Source organism: Habropoda laboriosa, unplaced genomic scaffold, assembly GCF_001263275.1.
Source record: "Habropoda laboriosa isolate 0110345459 unplaced genomic scaffold, ASM126327v1 scaffold92, whole genome shotgun sequence".
Classification (NCBI taxonomy): Eukaryota; Metazoa; Arthropoda; class Insecta; order Hymenoptera; family Apidae; genus Habropoda; species Habropoda laboriosa.
The window spans coordinates 2,298,671-2,319,064 of NW_017100268.1; the positions used below are offsets into that span (position 1 = coordinate 2,298,671).

Genomic DNA, 20,394 nt, shown 5'->3' on the forward strand with positions numbered 1-20,394 from the left:
CGTAGTATTAACTACCATAAAATATTGTTAACGTTAAATAATATAATTTTTAGGACAAAAGATAATGACTCTGTACTATTCCTACTTGACAAAGTAAAAGTTTATAAAATAAAAATTATGTAATATATATAGATCGAATGATTAGAAGCGTAGGTTATATACGTAATATCGAAAATGAATTGTATGGTATTACAATTAACAATTTTTTGTCTAAGTGAATTATTATATGTGTTTAATAAGACGCATTTATATGACGTAATCAATGAATAATATTACAATTTCTTTCAACGTATGAAAATGTTACTTCAAAATTTACGACCGTTTTGTTAGAGGTTAGACCTGTACCGTATACGAGATTCAATATGAATATCGAACGTACCGCTTAAAATTTTGATAAATCTTCACAATACTTGTAACACAAGTAATACTTGTTCTAGTTAAGAAATAAGAATTTCTTCAGAAAGAAATAAATACTAGTTTCTTAAGTTTGACAGTAACACAGCACACCACACGCGTTAATACACGTTCGCGATACTAATGCGCTCTGCACAAACTTCGAAAACCACCTTTCACATTTGTACCGATAAAACATATTTTAATCAATGTGTATTTAAGATATTTATTTTTTAACTTATATTTCACTTAGCGATAAAATATTTATAAAAATATTTCCGACAATTCTGTGAAAAAATTGGCAATACATGTCACGAAAATAAACTTTTCAAATATTTACTTTCTACTTTAATAGTACGCTTTTAAAAGCTCAAAAAAGATTTTAAAAATAATTAAATTACTAAATAAAATTTTTTCGTTACTGTTTAAATATTGATCTTTTTAAAAGCATTTAATCTAACACTATAGTTATCTTTATAATTAACATCGAAAAATATTTAATTCAATCCTTTCGGAATATGATATTCTTAACCACAAAATATTATAGTATAACACAACGTGTGTGATTAATTGCAAAGAATTCTGCGACAAACTTATAACTCTTGTTACAAATAAACGATAAAAAATCAATCTCCTAGTTATATAATGGACGTTCCCATAAAATCGCTATAAGAAATAATGTCACATCTTATATCACATTCTCATGACTCTAAACAATCATTTACAATTTAACAGCGCACAAAAGAACGTGCGATGAATACAACCTGCAATTCTAGTTCCCCGATATCGATATATCAAACGTTCGTTCGCTTTACACCGTAAGCACCCCCCATCTATTCAACCACGTAGCAAGCCTAACCATGTTACCAACATACATACTACGTCACACCAATTCTTTCCAATACGTCGTAAACTCCGTTACACGTGTCGTTAACTTTAATTGAACGTAATAACGATAAAAGAAAATTAATAGGAACACGAGACAAGATACTCACCGTTAGATGCTTAAATTAAAAGAAAAAAATTATTCATAGCTGAATGTCACGAATGCATCGGTGCAGTCGTGCATTGAATACTGGACGACATCCGGAAATGCTGACACGCAAAGAAACGCCGGGAAAGCCCGTCGCGCGTTATTTTTAATTTCCACATGAAAATACACTAGTGGCGAACGATCGTTCCCATTCTTATCGTTGGAACACACACGTCTGGTGTGGTTGCCATTAGAAATTGATTTCCAGTTGCTAGGCAACGTTCAGTTTAAGTTGCCACCATGATAGCCATGCCTGACCGGCAGTTAGTCGGCTGCAAGTTACGCGGCGCAACGTGCAAGCATGGGCCTGACGGACCTAGAAATGATACCCGGTAAAACGTTCTACGAAATAACACGCATCACGCACAATTTAACGCACCTGCCACGTTTTCAATGCAATCGACACTTATCTTAAACAACGACACCGTTTCTCTTCGAACAGATGCTGTATCACGTTGGCAAACCGGCGTCAGATTTAAAGAAAAACACGACAAACTTGGAAAGTTTACTTTGAATTTAGGAAAATGTGTGGATAAAAGTGTGGATAAAAATAATGGATTGAGCTACTTTTCACGTATTTTCGAATATCTGGGTTGAGAAAAATAATCGACTTTTAATTTGTATCGAAAATACCCGTGGAGTGAGATTCGTGTATTATTGTGAAAGAATATTTGTTAAAACGACGTTCCTTAGTTTTCTCTATGTTTTGTACTTACGTGATTTTTCTTTTTAATAAATATCACACACAGTCGGAATATTTACGCAGTTACAAAGATAATTACGTTGTACAAGTGTAGCCTATTCTATGGAGAATTGAAAAATATTAGTTTAATAATTAATAAAATAGAAAGTTGAACGTAACACGATACAATACGACAGAAATTCTTTATACTAATTAGTACTGTTACAAGTTATAGAAAATATCGATCGGTAAAAGAAGTCATTTTTGCAGAACATTCGACAAGTATATTTTCCCCGTCGATTGCAACGGTATCAGTTATTTATTAATTAAATGCATCGAACGTATTGCTTGCAACGAATAGAAAAATTGTATCGTACGCAATATTTCACGCAGGATAAACCAAAGATCCAGTTTTATTGTGTATAATTTATAAATAAAAGAATTCGTGCGCGCGTTCGAGATATTACGAAATGAAACAACTCGAAACCGTTATTGCATAAACGTTACATAGTCGTACATATGTTGGAAAAAGGAGATTTATCACTAATTATATTCCTTTCTACTGGTTTTACGGAAATGTGGGCTGCCGTGTGTGTCTTCACCACTGACAACATTTTTTACCACTACCTTCAAAACGCCTACTTTTTTTAAATAATACATTAATAATAATAATAAATTTTCCTTCAAATTTACATCGAAATTTACAAGCGAAACGCAATTAATAAAATTCAATTAAAAAAAGAAATTTTTCAACAGAGAGAGAATTTTCTAGAAAATTCCAAGAAAGAACGCAGTTTCCTCGTCCTAGTTTCTAATAGCACCAATAACATTAATTAAATTTTCTTTTCAATTTACATCGAAATTTACAACCGCAGTATGATTAACAAAGTTTAATTGCAGAAGAAATTTTTCAACAGGAAGAGACTTCACCGGGAAAAGTCGAAGAAAGAACGCGCTTCCCTAGTTTCGCCAAGTTGAAAATTCTATGCACAGCTTTGCATGTCCATACTTCACAAGTTTCCATCGCACATTCTACCACAATATTCTTTTTACAACAGACTTGCCGCGTTCTTTAAAACGGAAAATTTGCTACCCCCTGAACGGAAGATTTGTCGCTATCGCAGAACTACTCTTCCGCGTTTCGGCCAATGAAATATTTACGCAAAATCGACTGAACGTTTCAGCGGCGGGACAACATTGCCAGTGTGTCGCGGTTATTCGTATCCGTGAATCGCGGCGACGCAATGGTTAAACCCCGATTAGCCAGTTTTGCGGAATAGTGAATTAAATATTGCAATTGATCGAACTTACGGATGCATACATTTTCATCCGTTTTTATGGCTGTTAAACCGTGCATCCGTGGGTTAACGACCTGGACGCAGTCACAGTAGTTAGAAAATGAGCGCATCGATGATATCGTCGCAACGAATTTACCATCTCGCATGTCGCGTTTCGAAATAAGAGCATGCTCTACATTGAACAATTGCAAATAGTAACTTTAACCGTGTTGCATTTTACAGTATACAGTTCTACTTTACGTTTACCAATCATTGGTATCCACGTGAGTCTGTTAAAGTGTGAAACTACGAAGCAGAGTGAAGTGGAACATGTTCAGCATCGTTTAAAATCTAAAAAACTGGTTAGAATAGAATAGTGACGTCACAGTTGCCAATTTTCCTAAATTTTTCGAAATTATTTCCTTATTCGTAGAAAACGTTCGCAACGGTAAGTATTTAGATGCACAAGAGTAAGGAAAATCTGAAGACACTCGCAGTTAAATTCTGCGCGCGAGAATGGCACTTCGTATTAAACACTCGAAAGTCAGATACAGTAGATACAAATTTTATTCTAAATTATAATTCGAAAAATAACATTCATTGTCATATCGCACCTTCGCAAGAAAAATTGCCAGAAATAAGAAATTTTTAATTTTCATTTTATTACTTGAAAAACCTTGCGATACTTAGATTTGCCATCAGAAGAAATGTCAGAAGTTGAACAGTAACACTTCGAGTAAGTGTAGTTTCATAATACTGTAATTAAGTAATTTTCCAAACAGAAACTCCCTCTTTCAGTTCTCCTAAAAAATGTCACGTTTTCCACTCGTGAGAGTTCGATTGAAAAGACCCTTGATCGGTCTAGCACCTTGCTTCGTTAGAAGACCTTGTTCCATGATTCTTCTTTTCCACTTATAGCGTAGTAACGTACGACTTTAAATGATCAAAAAAGCTTCCCTAACAAACGTTATTATCGTCGACCTACATGGCACTTGGCGCGTCGTACTTCTTTTCTTCTCTCCCCCCTACGTAATGACTTCCGCGTGCGTAAATTTTCGCCAGCTCAGGTTCTGGAAACGCTACTCGATACCGTAATTGGCAATTAAACTCAACGTGGATAAAGAACAACATGTTAACTGCTTGAAAGATGAATGCGCGATGCATTATGCAAAGAATCGACGTTTGAACTTTTGATAAGAAGAAACAGAAACGGCGAGGTCCTGGATGGATTAACATCGGTCTACCTGCTGCATCGTCGACCTTTTACAAGCTAGAAACTGAAATTATCGTTGGCTCGTTTCATAGCCGTAGTCTCTCACCATAGGTGATACCATAATTTCAACGATCGAGCAGGTTTTCCCGAACACCCCCTACTTATTCTCGTTTTTCTTTTGTAACGATCGCGGATCCCTAACCCTTTCATTTGCGACAGACACGATCAACCAGGGACGATCTTAAAAATTCATTCGCTTAGTGGCTGTACAGAAACACGATTGTAATTCTGAACTATCGCTGTCGTACAACTGTGAATGGAAGGTAAAATTCTTCCTTTTAAATCTATCATTCCCATTCCTTTCACACCGAGTCCGCTCAATTTCAATTTGAGCACACGCTGGAGTAACGCGGTTAATGTCGTAGGGCATTGTAATTAACTTTGAAACGATGTCCTCATTGAAAGTGATTGGATCTGTGGTAAACAACGTGGTACCAAGTGAAACTGTAAATTTTGCGTCACAAAATTGTCTACAAGCGTTTATTACAATTTTTTAATGTATATATTTGGAAGCATAAGAGAGCACACGTTTTTCCAACTGACGAATGAACGTGATTCTTTAGATAAATTAGCGTTTGAAAATGTAGCCAATGTAGATTCGTAAGTTCCTCTTCTAACTGCTTCATTATTCCGTCCACGTTCTGTTCATATAATCAAAAGTGCGCGTACAAATATGATTCATACTACATTGTGTAGCTATTTCCATGCTTTCTTCCGTTTCGATCGAGGGGAAAAAATAGCCGGTAGTATAGGCATTGATATGATGATACACTCGGGTAAAGAAAATTGAAATGACAAAAGTTTCAACTCACCTTTGATAGTACACACCGCGATTCTATCAAACGAACTAACGTTAATTCGTAAATAAATTGAACAGCAAACACTGTAACAGCCGTTACACTATCGAGATATTTTGCGTGTTCGACTTTCTTCCGGACGAATAAACAATTTCCCTGCTATTCTTATTTGCGGACAAATAGCAATGGCTAGATCTCCTTGATCTTTCGTGTGCAAAGCATTTAGCTTCCGAGATTGCAGCTCGGTAAACGTAAACTGTAGTAGAACCGAGTTATTACTGCAACGATTCTTTTATCTGATTGGAAAAGCCGGCTCTACGCTTTCAGATTTTTGAATATTAAATGAATATGCATTATTGCTTTTGGCCACCTTATTTTTAGCCGATGCTGAAAATTTCTGTACGCGGTCGATACGTGAGTCTACAGCATTAAAGAATATTTATCTCGTTTCGTTCTTGGTCGCACGATTTTTGCCCGACGTCCGTTTCGTGCCAGACGTAAAAGAGGAAAGAGCCGATTCGTCCTTTTGATATCGCGCTATCGCGTTAACCTCCTTGAATAAATCATCGAAGATTTAGCACGTTGCTGCTTTTTCGTTTACGAATATTACGAACTGCGAGATGGTGTGTGTGCTATGTACACCGGACTTAAATTTAGAAGATGATAAAGTGAAATATCTGCATCTACATATTGCGAATATAGAATGAAACTGTGCAGTTTTTATGGCCTGGCTGTGAACTTTGCAACAATTAACCCCGAAACACTGACGTTCATTTTAAAAACAACATTTGCATTTTACTATCGTTAATTTCGAAAACATTGTAATTTGCATTTTACTGACATTCACTTTTTTTTTTTTTTACAGAAACGGGTGCGGTATTTACAGTCGGTCGCAGCAGATTTGCAGACAACGTTGCCTCGCATTTTTTCATACGCAAAGATCCAGTGATCTCCGTTACCTGTGGAGACGAACATTCTGCAGTGATTTGTCGTAAGTTAATTAAAAATGTATCTCTTTCTCATTGCGCAATAAGTGAAAAATTCTACGCCAAAACTCTCAATATATTAATTTAATTAGCCAAGTATCACCAAATTTTTTAAACATTCATATTTTTCTTATTACGTGCTTTGCGAATTTCAAATACAGTTCAATAATTTCTGTTTCTTCGTCGAACATCGTTCTCCAGTAGATTAATTTCTCTTAGAAAAATGAATTTCATACGATAAATTCGTGCGATAAATTTAAACTAATATGCGTTCTTTAGTGTTTGATATAATTTATCGATGTTTCGTACAACGAAATACGCGAAGAAGTAAAAAAAATGACCGAACAAACGGAAATCCCGTCGTGAATTATACAAGTACGTTGAAGTGTACCAGAATCATCGGTCTTATGGCCGCAACAGAAGATTTTTTTTTCTTTTCCAATCTTTTTCATGCTCTACACTCACGTACTACTTGCACTGAATTCCGTTTTAAATGAAATTAACTTCACATGCCTGCGAAAGCTTTCACAGAACGTATCAAACGTTAAGTAAATGCCTTATGCGTTAGCTTATCGATTCGGACAACGACTGGACTTGATTTTAAAGGAAATCAATAGGTGAACACGTGAATGACTGTAAACGTTTCAATGATATGAATGTTGCACGTGGTTTATTTCAATTGTAACATTAAATTGACAACAACGAATACTTATAATTACAATGCATCGTTTTGACGCAAAGATCCTAACGATTTGCATCGTTGGAACCATAATTACGAACACTTTTCATTATCTCGTTCACCACTATGGAAATATTCATGTAGTAAATTTCTAACTCCTAGATCATACATATTTTTGCTTCCCAAGAGAGTGAAACTAATTAAAGCAACAGCTTATTTTTATCCTGTGACGATATTTACCGACTCATTTTAAGTTCCCGCATGCCATTTCGCCTCTATCACACGTTTTACTTGCGTCACGATAGTATCATGATTTATCACTACTAATGATATTGCAGATCATAATTACTATCAATGAAAGAGCAACAATTAGTAACACACACATATCGTGTCCTTTGCAGAAACATTTTTACCCTAATCGAGTAGCAGAACTTCTTCCATACTTCAACCTAGTAAAATTTCTTTCCCCCTTTCCTTCCGGAGTTCGTTTTTCCAAGCCCGAAGAATGAAACAATCCATTCAGTTCTACTTCGGATTATAATAATTTGAATTCAGAGTTCAATTCGTGTAACTAATAGGAATTACAAATTTTTCATGAATATTTCACGAGGTCAAACGTTGATCATAGGAGTTTGTGGACAGAATGACCAAGGATCGAAATCAGTATGATTTACAGCTTCTGTAACATGGCTCACGAAGAAGTTACTGTCGGCCGTGTGCTTATACAGGGATAGCCACTGTCCGGTAAATCGATATTGCCACGCAATTCTCTAGCACGTAACATACCTATATGAACGGGAGTCGACATACCATTATTATCAACAGTTCCAGTTAATCGCGAAATTATCTAAGCGCGCGAACTTTTTCCCCTGAATGAAATATATCGCTCGAGATGTTTCGTTTCAACGAGTCGTCGAATTTTTCACTAACTCGCCGGAATTTGAGGGAAGAAATTTCAGGTGTCTTTAAATCGACATCTTAACCCTTTCCTTGACAGAGGAATTGTTTATTTATCTATCGATCGTCACGTCTGTAATGGATACTGATTTGAGATCAATTTTTCGAGTCCGGATTCTAGACTATAGTTTACAGTTATTGACTTGATATCCTCGAATTTTTCATTCATTTTATTCACACTGTTTCGTTTATCATTTGTCATTTATCACTGTGTGTAGTGTTCTAATTCGTGGAATCGTAAGGACTTTGAAATTTCAAAGAAATTCATCGATTTTACGTAATTAGAGGGTTAACGTCACGTGACTAAAGCTTGTATTTCGAAATTATTCAAATAGCGGCATAAATTGAAAGATAAGGTTGATTAAATGACACAGAAATTCGTTTCGCAGGAAAATTTGATTTTCATTATCTTTCAGAAACTGGCAGGCTGTTCGTCTTTGGAAGCAATGATTGGGGTCAACTTGGTCTCGGTCATAGAAATCACGTTAACAAACCGTCCTGTGTTAAAGGCTCGTATTTAAAAGTTCATTAGAATTCGTTCTCGATAAATTTCTCGAGATTTTTATTAAAAAATACTGAAGTATTCGAAGCATCTCTGACTTAGTTTTGCAATTTCTTCGTTCGTCAAATTGTTCTTAATTGCTGATAACGACATTGTGAAATAGAGTATTTAAATTCTTATAGCAGTCATGAAGCAGTAATAAACATTTGTCTATTATATTCTACACAATAATATTTGAAACATCGCTAACTACATCTAGACATTTAAATGTGAACGTATACTCTTATTTGGAATTCATGCTGTTCGCTCGAAATTCTATGAATTTAAATCACTTCAGGTATGATTAAAACCATCTTGACCGCCTAAATTTACCATGGGTTTTCATAACACAGCCTATTAATTTTCAGCTCTGAAGCCGGAAAAGGTCACACACGTCGCATGTGGGCGAGCACACACGCTAATTTGCACAGGTAAGACATCGTTTACGTTTATGCCAGTTATGTAGATACCAAAAGCCTTAGAAATATAGCAACACCGTATGCTGTTTGCAATTACACGTATAACATTGCATGTTCGACAGTTTTCTATCACGCCAGTCGTTCAACTTTCAGCTCATAAATATCACCCCTTGAATGTTTGCCTTCTGACCGAAAAAATGTATGTTCATGTTAACTCTTTTTATTAAAACTACTATTTCCACGTGACTCACGCAACGACTTAATTTTGCGCGAATGATTTTTACCTATTTATTAGAAGATAAAACATAATCGAGGCGTTTGTTACTGGATTATGTGTATCTTAAAATCTGCGATACCAATATTTCCAAATATGCAATTTGAATTTCGATTCTGTGTATCTGCTAACGCTTTTCAGCTAATTCTCAGATTCGCCATAAAAAATGTACCTATTCGAAGTAAATCACATACTTAATATACTTTTCATCGTTTAAAATTCTTTCGTAATTTATTTCTAATGTCCAACAAATAATAATAATAATGCAGCGAAAGCAATCATTAGTTTCACTTTGCAAAAGGATCAAGATTATTGAATCACGAATAAAAATATCATTTGCTAATTTGCTAATTTACAACCGTATATCACGAGGTACAATATACCTGGAAGTATTTAAATTACTTAGCAATGATGTTTCAGGGGCACAGAAGATTTTTGCCTGCGGCAGCGATCAGGAAGGACAACTGGGTCGAGGAACTTCCGCGATTGGTGACTTCACGAGTTCCCCCGTGTTGGTGTACGATTCAGGAGTAGCCGGACCAAGGATAGTACAAATTGCTGCTGGTTCTCATCATTCACTCGCTCTTACTAACGACGGTGGAGTTTTTTCTTGGGGCAGCAACCTCGAAGGACAGTTGGGACTTACTGATGTATCAGGCTTGGTGAACAAGCCAACGAAAATACACGTTCCTGAACCAGTGAAACAGATTAGTGCTGGTTATTACCATTCGACATTTCTAACAGGTAGGATAGTAATTAAGGTTGTATCAAATAACGTTGGAAGCAAATTATTCATTTTAAGTTGTATCTACTTCTTTGAAACTATTAAAATTTGTATAAAAGTAGAGTTACACAAAGTGATAGTTACACATTTATTGGTGATATAATTTTTTCAGGTATTTTTGACGAATAAACTTAATTGCGGTGAAATCTTTGCAATATTTTTGCTTCTTTGTTAATTATTCACGTTTTAATTGTTATTTCAATAATTTGTCAGCAGGCATTATATTTGGACCAATTTCTCGAGTTTTTAGTTTAAAGTGTTTTTGTCACAAAAATCTTGCGAGTTTTTCAGCAAGGGCTCCCTAAAAGGATTAATAGTAAAATGAACTAATCAGGATTCTACGAAAAAAGAAAAGTAATTCTACAGTTAAGAATTGTTTGTAATTTTTTCCTACCGACGGTTGTAAAAGTTAGATTGGAAAGTTAGGTCATTTCTTAACGCCTGCGAGGCGTATGTCACCGTGTTAACAACTTTTTCTCGAGTTTGAAATTATATTTCCAGAAAGTGGGCTAGTTTATGTCTGCGGCGAGACAGAAAGTGGGAAATTGGGGATCGATGTTAGCTTTTCTACCCAAGTTGCGCCGAAACAGATGCAATTACCAACTTCCGCTATGCTTGTAGCAAGTGGTGGTCATCATACTGTCATTTTAGCTGGTATTTTGTAATCAATTTGTATAATCTAACTTACGAATATCTTTCACGTTATACTTCTTACACGTATTTTAAAAACATCTCCCAAAACGTTGGTCCTGGTGAATCACCAAACTTCTGTGTATTTCACAGCGAATGGAAATTTGTACTGCACCGGAAGTAATTCAAGTGGTCAACTTGGTCTTGGAACAAATGCTACAGAACTTCACACACCTAAACTTCTTCCACGCGGTGCACTGCAAAATGAAAAGATTACTCGAATTTCTTGCGGAGAAAGTCACACCGCCATTGTCACTGGTAAATTTTCATGCAAATTTTATTTCTATTTCGTAAGAGACGTTTCTTCTTGAGAAATAAAATGTTACATTAATCTATAATTTTATATATAAACTGATGTACGTATATAATTTATTATTCAGCTGAATTTTCTTTACTTCGCTCTTGTAAAATTCTGTAAAATTCTGAAAGTAATGAGAAATAAGAAAAAAAATTGCTGGAACTCTATAATTTACATTGTTTTGTAATATTGTTTAAAGACAGTCAAATTTTCATGTTTTTCCTGACAGAATCAGGGAAACTTTTCACATGCGGCGACGGAAGACACGGAAAATTAGGCTTGGAAGAAAACGAGAATAACGTTCATGAACTAACATTCGTTCCGCGATACAAGGAACTCATCGTTTTAAACGTAATTACATTTACATTTAAACGCGGTTTATTCATTGTTTAATAAATTTATCTGACAACGTTACAATTCACGAAGGTTGCGTGCGGTGGCTGGCATACAATTCTAGTTGGTCAAAGACGTGAAACGAAACACACACAGAGAGATATGGAAAATGCACAAACGGTAATTACAATTCAAATTAATAATTTTCGTGCAATCAATGATAATAATTAAAAATATTATTTTATGTTTTTGTAACTTACGATTATTAAAACAAATTCCTTTATCAGAAATGATCTTTCAACCGTAATTAATCTTTGTTAATTATTAAATTAAATTATTATCCGCTGAAAACTTCTACAATTGTGAAATGTAACGTACTTGAAATTAGAGAAAACAAATCGTTTTCATATTGTAGGAACACATTCAGAAGAGAAATTCGTTACCACCGCTAAAGACTCACGTAAACAGGCTGCAAAACGAGACTCGCGACGAAAACATTAACGAGATAATCAAAGACCAAATGAACGAGAAAAACGCAGCAGAATCAACGATGAGTGTACAACCAACGTTAGAAACAGTACCAGCAAATACGAAAGAAAATCTGAAGAATAATAATGAAAGTATTGCAAACGACATTACAGACTCCATGAACAATATCAAGAAGGCCGACAGTCCTGAGAAAAGTCCTGAAAAGAGTCCCGAGAAAAGTCCGGAGAAGAATTCTAAAGAAAACTCTGAAAACTCTTCGCAAGAAACGTCGAAAGAAATGTCTTCAAATGCTACAATGAACGAAATGAAAACAGAAAAGACGTCTGAAGAAGCACCGGTTACTAAAGAAGAATCTGAAGAAAGCTCGAAAGCGCAAAACGAAAATGAAGAAGCAACAAATGACAATAAAAAATCCGAAGTAAAAGTAGATGCAGAGAATAACGTTGAAGAAGAGAAGGAATCTGAAGCAACGAAAAGAGAGCAGAATAACACAGAGAACAACAACGAATCTCGAAACGACGTAGAAAATAACGAAACGATTAACGAAGAAAACGATAGTGCAAAAAATAATGATGCAGCAGATAATAAGCAAAGTAAGAACGAAGACGTCGAGACGAAAGAGCAAACAGAATCGAGCAACGGTGATGGTATTAAGGAAGAAGCAAGTCCTGAGAAGCAAATGTCTCCCTCGAGTCCTTCGCCACCCCCGAAACCGCCCAGACTGAAGCCTGGAAGTGGAAATTCTACTACCGAGAGAACATCGTCCACGGAAAAGGAAAATGCAACTGCTAACGTAGATAACGAGGCAAAGAATGAAGACACTCTAGATAAAGAGGCAGAAACGACGGAGAAAAATGGCTCGGCGAAGAAAGAGTCAGGCTCGATGAAATCCGCGACGAAAGGCGGAAGTTCTAAGTCGACGAGATCGAGAGACGGCACGGTGGAGACGATAGAAATCGACAAGGAAAATGAGAAAGAGAAGAATATCGAGGAGGAGAAGACGAATAACGACAGTGCTCAGATTGACGGCGACGTTGTGCAGGCACTGCCGCAAAGAATTGGTAAGGGAAATAAAATAATTGGGTAACTGAACGAAATTGATCATTTTTATAAATAATTGTGGACATTTTTTAAAGTGGATTTGTGCGAATTTCGGGTAAAAGTGACGCTAGCCGAGGGAACAAAAATCTTACGTTTATAAATGAAATTGGGATAATTTTCAAAGTAGATTTATGTGAATTTCAAGTAAAAGTGATATTTTTCGAACCAATGAAAATCTTACATTTCTTTGAATTTTGAACGATGCTGCGTTACCATTTTTGGGCTGATTTTATTTTGCAGGTAGAATGTCAAAAATATTTAAAAGTAAAAAGCCGCAAACAATAGAGAACGGTACCAAGACGACTGACAATTTGAATCATAAATCTAAGGTACGTGTAATACTTAAAGATATTTAAAAAAAGAATAGATAAGCCTGGACAATTTGTTTTATCCTATTTTCAGTCGAAAACGTGTAGTATCCTGTGATCAAGATGTCTTCAAAAGATGTATCATACTTCGTTACATTTTTATAATCTGTGCATGATAAACGTGAAATTGGGACCAAAACATGTGATACCGAAAAGTAATTTCATTTACAATTAATGACGATATTTCTTTCCATTACTCCTAAAATTATAGTGCTCGTGTGCGCAATGTCGAGGTGATATTATAATTATTAATTGCTTTTTCTTCTACATTTTACCAAACACAGTAAACAGGGTGTAGAAAAATCGGAAAATGTAAGAAAACGAACAGGTTGATTTTGAAAATATCACTTCCAATCCATCTTTCTTTCGAAAAAATGTTAGTCATTTAAATTCATACCGAATGTCTTCTCTTTCTACAGTACATATTATCATGTATTTTTCAAATTACATAACTTTGTGCCATTTAATTTTCTAATGAAAAAGAAACAGTTATTTAAACATTTCATAAATATATTTAATGATTCACCCTTATATATACATTACGAAATTACACACAATACATTCATGAACGTATTACTTCGTGGAGAAAATTACTTGTAAATACAAGGAGAAATTATAAGGGGAAATATGTTTTGACGTAAATGACTGAATTCTGCGTATAGGTAAAGGACAATTAACATGGTTGAAATGAACGTTAATTACAACAGGTATTTTACGCGATTGTCATCACGTATCGCATGTAATTGTTCTGGATATTCTTTTGTATAATTGCTGTGGATAAATAAAGGTAAATATATAGGAAAGCTGGATAGAACATGTTTTTCTTTTTCTTCCAAAATGATATATTTCAAACATGAAATTAATATAAAATTACCAGAATTTAACAAGAAGGTAGCACACTTTTACAATATATCAGCGTGTTAAATGCGAACCAAAGCGAACGAATTTCTATCGAAATAAGTCTTTGTGGATGATCTGTGTAAAAATACTCTCGTATAATACTTATACGATAATCTTCCGGTGTAATGAAGTTTAAAGGAACCGCGTTTAATTAATTAAAGAATATGAGGAAGTCTTCTCTGCATATTCATATTTCGCCTCTTGCAAATTTTGCTCAACGATTCGAGGCTGGTTGCTGTAAGGAAGAAATTACGCTTCTTCATGTCGTACTGTGAGAATAAAAATTGCGGCAAATTGTCGGAGAGTACGTATAACATGTTGGTGGATCGATCGATGGACAAGTCGTTAGGGAAAACCAGCGTCGTATTGTCTTCAGCTACGAGGACTGAAAAAAAAAAAAGAAGAAAAAGATGAAAACAATTGACCGATGAATCGAAGTATTGTTCCTTTACACAGAAAACCAGCCGGGTTTCTTGGAAAATCTTGTCAAGTAAAAATTAATACGGGATAAAATAACGCCGGGGTGCAATTTTGTACAAGTACATGTCACAAGTACGACAAGTAATGACACAGCCATTAATAACAGTTATTTGCGAATTATTGCAGTTGCAATTAAAATCTTCGAAGCATCGATCTTCGAGACGTTTGACGAGAAAATTAGCTGCTGTTGAAGTAAACAAACGTAAAGCAGGATGTAAAATGACTAATTTCTGAGAGTATAAAATAACTCCAAAATTGATAATCTTCCATTACTTACGAATAAAGTATCACAGTTTTTTACAGGAATGAAATAGGAATTTTTACCGGTATTAAATTATGCTCTAAAAATTGAAAAATTAAAAGATGAACCACAAGAGATAATAGTGAATGAAAATAAATGATATTCAATGCTCGTATATTATGTCTTGGAATGAACGATCTCCAGTTATTATTTTTATTAATACGTACCGAAAGTACTTGGATTCAATTCGTGATTGGTGTCCCAACAAGCGATGCCATTTCTGAGTACTTGAGCGAAATAATTGATACCAGTCATTATATCGATCACAGACGTTGGTCCCTGAGTGAACGGGCCTTTATCACCCTCGACATGAAAAGCGTAATAGTTGCTGGACTTCGTTAATGTACTGTCCTGCAGAACTTCCGTAGAAACAGAGAATTCGGTCACACTAGACATCGGGTGGAAATACAAAGTTTTGTAGCCATCGTCTCGTGGCAGAGATAGAGCCAATCCAAACAGTCCATCTGTCCATTGGAAATTATATCCGCTGACGTTGTAATTACCTACAAGGAAATAGAGTTTCTCATCTCTTGAAAATTTTTAAGGATTATGTTAATATGAAAAATGAGTGAAACGTATGTAAAAGAAAATATAAGAATTATAAAATAAGAAACGATCGATGATATTTCTACCGAAGATGCAGTAAATTACACTCTCTCATCTTGTAACAGTGAAAATTGAAATATCTCACCGCTGAGAGGATCAAAGTAGAAGAAATTGTGCGTTATTCTCCAGGAATCATTCTTGGCCCAACTATAAACTACCATACCGTATCCACCTAAATCGGAAATGTAAAGATGCGAGTTATCACAGTTGTCCGGTTCAGAATCGACTACCGATTCAGCGAAAAATGAATTAGACGTTTGATCTGTGCTTTTCAAAGGGTATATTCGTATTATCTGCAAAGAGAAGAGAATGATATTGAAATATTTGAATAATATACTCATCTGTGGTGATCAATTTCGTTTGGTGTAACTTTATTTACGCTACCTTGTCTGTTTTCAAGTCAATTACGATGATTCTCACTGGTCTTACTATGGTACTGTTACCCAAAATGTCGTTAACACCGGTATCGACGCCCCATAATCGACCGCAAGCATCGTCGATTCTAACACGGAATATACTGACAATACCGTCAGGTGTGTTAATGTAATTTGTATCGAAATTTGGATAAGGATTCAATTTTGGAGTTCCTGCATGAAAGAAAAAAAAATATATATATCTGATACAGGTTCGGACTAAATTAATATAAATTACAGCACATAATTTCAAGCAAGCAATTGCAACTTTTAAAATGAATTTGTTAAAGTTGAATTTTATTAGAGAAAAAAAAGAAAAGAAATTAGTCGCGAAAATTTTACGTACTTGACGGATCATCCTTCGCGATATAATTTAAATTAGACGCGACTCCGTTCTTCCACCGTGGCACAGTAATGAATATTTTGTCCTCCCAGACTTGTACACCGAGAGGCATATTATTCTCAGGAACATATTCACCGTTGGCCGTTAGTGTATTTTGAATAGTCGCATTTGGAAAGTTGAACTCGACATAGTTCCACGAGTGAATTGTTTTAAATTCGTGGCAACTTGCCACCGCGAGGCACGCGATTAACAAAATGACCCGCATGTCTGCAAAAGAAAGAATGTCGAACGTCACGGGTCACTTGTAATCGAAATTTCATATCTGTGAATTGTGATAAGTGAAATTAGCTGTAAAATAGTGTTGTTCCCATCGTCAACTTTCAACGTTTCGCCCATTTTATATTTCGCAAAAAATTATTCAGATTACCAAATATTCTTCAGTTCGGTACTTTGATGTCTGCTATCGTAATATCTTATGTAAAAGACCGGCTCGTACGTTTCTAATTAATTTTTCTCTACCTAAGACAAATGTTTAAAGTTCTGAATACCTAAATACGAAGCTACCTTTCCTCTGGACCTCGATATTAATATTTAAAAAATCAAAGTAAAATTAATATACTTCGTTTTGAAACATATCATTTTATTATTTCAAATGAAAATGTAAAGTAAACTATAGAGAAGTGTGAGATTTAATTTAATTTTTAATCTGTTACGCAGCGTTAAATTCTTCAGTGAAATCCTTGTATACACGAACAAATCTCGTGTACGCAAACTCGATGTATGTCACCCATGGTTTGTGCAACCGTTAGTAAATAAAATGTGTTGCGAAACATTTTTGTAAGATGCCCCGAGGATGTAACTGTAACTCTAATTCGGTAACAGTACTGCGAAACTTCTCCTTTAAAATAACTCTTTCAATTTCTCACTGAATGAAATCTTTCTCATCTTTATAAAATAAATATTCTTATAATAAACAATATTCTTAATATAAACAAATATTCTTACATTTTTTCATCTATCTTTTTCATACAAACTGTTAATACACTATTTTAATGAAAATGTAATTATACTGTAACTCGAGTTTGCTATTCAACTTTTATGCCATAAGAGCGGTAGGTATAACTGACAAGAAAATGCAGTTGAATAGTCTGCAATTATTCTATCTATGCTGTAGTCCGTGCACGTAATGGGAATTATCAAACAAAGACTCTAAAACATCACTTTGCTATTAAATCTTACCACGTAAATTGCTAAATAATGGTGACAGTAATACGAGACAGTGTAAAAATATACAAATTCGTAGTGTGCCATTTTTATTACAGATATTAATAAAAGAAATTAAATGCGACTCTTCTTACAGCAGCCCTGTTAAATTAAACGAAAAGAAACACGAAAAACGTATGAATGAAATAATTGGAAAAAAGTGCTTCCTACAGTTTCCCTCTTAAGTGAAATATACGAATGAAAAAATTCAAAAAGTTACAATATTTCTATTAAATTGAATATAAAAAAAAAAAACGAAAAATATACCTATGGATAGAAGATTCGAAGAAGAATTTTTATAGTTTCTCTGGAAGTTTGGAATCGTGGTACCTTACCTTTTTCTCGTCTTGAATTCCGTTCGCCGGATCGCAAGTAGAACCGCAGCGATCAAGAAGAAACGAAGAACTGAGGCTACTTGAGTTCAATGTTGTGTCCAGACTTGCTCAGCTCTTCACATTTAAAGAACGAGTCGGCCTTCGTGTGAAACAGTCCAAACCAGAGTGACGCTACAGTTCATTGTGTCATGGTACTTTATATACACGTTGAAATCTCCCTAAAGGTACACAACTGAACCGAGGACTAAAAAATGGAACACCTTGCTTCGTGTTAACGTTGCTGATAATTATGCGCATCGTTTAAACAAAGAGTAGCTAAGTTTACATTCCATAAAAACATGAACGCATTTATCGTACGTTTTTGCATAAAGTTGCAGTGAAGCAATTAGTTCGTTTCTTTTCTTTTCGGATATCGATGAAACCTCGAATAGATAAAGCAGCAGCTAATTGACTATTGAAGTTGTAATTCGAAATTGAACGTTAGAAAATTGTATTTTTCTCCATTCGAAAATTTTTGATTATCGTAATCGAAATTTCAAGGATTTCACTGTGATTCAAAGAAATAACTTTACAATTAACAATACAAATTATTGAACATCTGTGTTACACAATTTTTGGCTACTTAAAGGACACTCGTTTCAAAGTTTCTTCGACAAAATTCAACGCCAACACTTAATTATTAAAAAATATTTCAGTATGAAGAAGATAATATTTCTCAAACATACGTGACAGTCGACATAATGGTAAAATTTTATGATTAAAAAGTGGTGTTACGTAAAATAGGATTTGTACAATCACAGTAATTTCCGCTAATTGCTGCAGCAGACCTTTGTTGCATTTCCGTGAAAAAGTCGGAATAGTTGAAGCAACATCACAAAACTCTTTAAGGCCTAAACAGCTTCATCCGGTAAACGGAAATTCATTCAATAGCGTACACGGTGCATGACATTTTCCACACGTTAGCCATATGCCGCAAATGCATACGTAATTTGATAGAGGTGTTCGTGATAAAAATTATTTAAATTTACCGTCTTCAAAAATCTAGTTAACACTAAACTAGAGAGAGATGCAGATAACTCGCAATAATAATCTCGGTAAAAAATGATCGACTTAATCCAGATAATTGTTAATTCACCCTCGTACCTTCGAAAACAGATTCTACAAAAATTGTACGAATTTTTTTAATTGCCTAGTTTATTTTTGTACCTCCTTGGCATTAATAAATTCAATGTCGCCACTTTCCCTCGGTTTCTGTAAAATGAACGATTTCTTCCGTAAGATCAAGGTAATCGTATCAAATACGAAGTCGATATTTACACTTGATTTTGTCCTGTCGAAAGAAGCAGAACCCACTGTTTATCGCCGCCAATTTCAGCCAGAAAATAAAGAAAAGTAAAGATATTCTCATCGTTATTCATATAAAAAAAAAGGGTGTTCACCTTGAATATCAACGAGCTGAAATTGTGTAACACGCTCCTGAGAGAAACGTTCCCAAAAACTGCACTAATTGCAATTGGAAATTTCTTCTCGAAATAGAAATATATTCTATATTTAAGACGAAAAGCATTATTGCAATGATTACTTTTTAATTTACCAGAGATGTGCACAAGTTTTCGTTTGTTAATATTCGAAGCCCTAGATTTTCGATTAGTAAAGATAAAAACAGAGTGATAGATGTAAACATGTTACTTTAAAACGTATTTTAATTTTCGAGTAAAGAAGATATCACAGTGTGGGTGCATAAAATATTTCGAAGATTATCTCGTCGTTATTTAAAATATAATAATCAACACGAAATAGTGTAACCTGTGACGTTGTTTCAGAGTAACCTAGAACGTAATCGTTAGAACTTTTCATTTGGTTGTGTAACGATTTTTCACTGCAAGTTGTAACCAATATTGTTTTACCATTAGTGTTAGGAAAATACCACTCGATACCAGATTACTTCCCGAAGTAATTTTTTACGTAACATTGCATGTAATTTATAATTATTAGTTTTGTCTTTGGTGAGGCTAATGCCTTTTCAAATATGGTGAAACTAGGGGCAAAGTGAAACATACGAGGTTTACTAAAAAACAATTACAAAAGTAACAGACACAGGCACATTCGTTTTTATCATAGTATTATTACACACTTTTGTTTTCAAAAATCCATAATGCAAAAACTCTGTCTCTTTAAAATTTGACAAATATTTATGTAAAGAATCTTCTACAATTTTTTCACTGTACTCCCTTTGTGAGATGAAGTGAAAGATATTTTACAACTTGTGTACGAAAATATAAGGAAAAGACTACTTTCGGAATATCGAAAATTGAAGAAAAGTTCAAATACACTTAAAATATACAAAACGAAATAATTTGCAAAGAACTGGATAAAATT

The 20,394-nt window shown here is 34.6% G+C and overlaps 2 protein-coding genes across 2 annotated transcripts; one reads left to right on the forward strand and one right to left on the reverse strand.

Moving 5' to 3' along the window:
• Positions 1-1,727: 1,727 nt before the first annotated feature.
• Positions 1,728-13,432, forward strand: LOC108573397 (X-linked retinitis pigmentosa GTPase regulator). The gene is made up of 13 exons (XM_017935839.1): positions 1,728-1,758; positions 6,321-6,446; positions 8,494-8,586; positions 8,987-9,049; positions 9,732-10,055; positions 10,597-10,749; positions 10,879-11,043; positions 11,313-11,434; positions 11,510-11,596; positions 11,832-12,123; positions 12,169-12,966; positions 13,247-13,335; positions 13,409-13,432. The coding sequence occupies exons 1-13, from the start codon at positions 1,728-1,730 to the stop codon at positions 13,430-13,432; spliced, it is 2,367 nt and encodes a 788-aa protein (XP_017791328.1).
• Positions 13,433-14,397: 965 nt separating this feature from the next.
• Positions 14,398-18,092, reverse strand: LOC108573449 (protein yellow-like). Its single transcript, XM_017935902.1, has 6 exons — positions 18,016-18,092; positions 16,421-16,684; positions 16,046-16,248; positions 15,747-15,954; positions 15,223-15,558; positions 14,398-14,659 (listed from the first exon to the last, which is right to left on the reverse strand). The coding sequence occupies exons 2-6, from the start codon at positions 16,680-16,682 to the stop codon at positions 14,430-14,432; spliced, it is 1,239 nt and encodes a 412-aa protein (XP_017791391.1). The 5' UTR covers positions 16,683-16,684; positions 18,016-18,092; the 3' UTR covers positions 14,398-14,429.
• Between the last annotated feature and the right edge of the window lie 2,302 nt (positions 18,093-20,394).

Coding starts and splice junctions, on each gene's coding strand:
- LOC108573397 (XM_017935839.1), top strand. CDS start 1,728: ATGGGCCTGACGGACCTAGAAATGATACCCG. Junction 10,750..10,878: donor TCATACTGTCATTTTAGCTG/GTATTTTGTAAT, acceptor TGTATTTCACAG/CGAATGGAAATTTGTACTGC. Junction 12,124..12,168: donor TGAAAAGAGTCCCGAGAAAA/GTCCGGAGAAGA, acceptor ACTCTTCGCAAG/AAACGTCGAAAGAAATGTCT.
- LOC108573449 (XM_017935902.1), bottom strand. CDS start 16,682: ATGCGGGTCATTTTGTTAATCGCGTGCCTCGCGGTGGCAAGTTGCCAC. Junction 16,249..16,420: donor CGCGAAGGATGATCCGTCAA/GTACGTAAAATT, acceptor TCTTTCATGCAG/GAACTCCAAAATTGAATCCT. Junction 14,660..15,222: donor ATTGAATCCAAGTACTTTCG/GTACGTATTAAT, acceptor TTTTTTTTTCAG/TCCTCGTAGCTGAAGACAAT.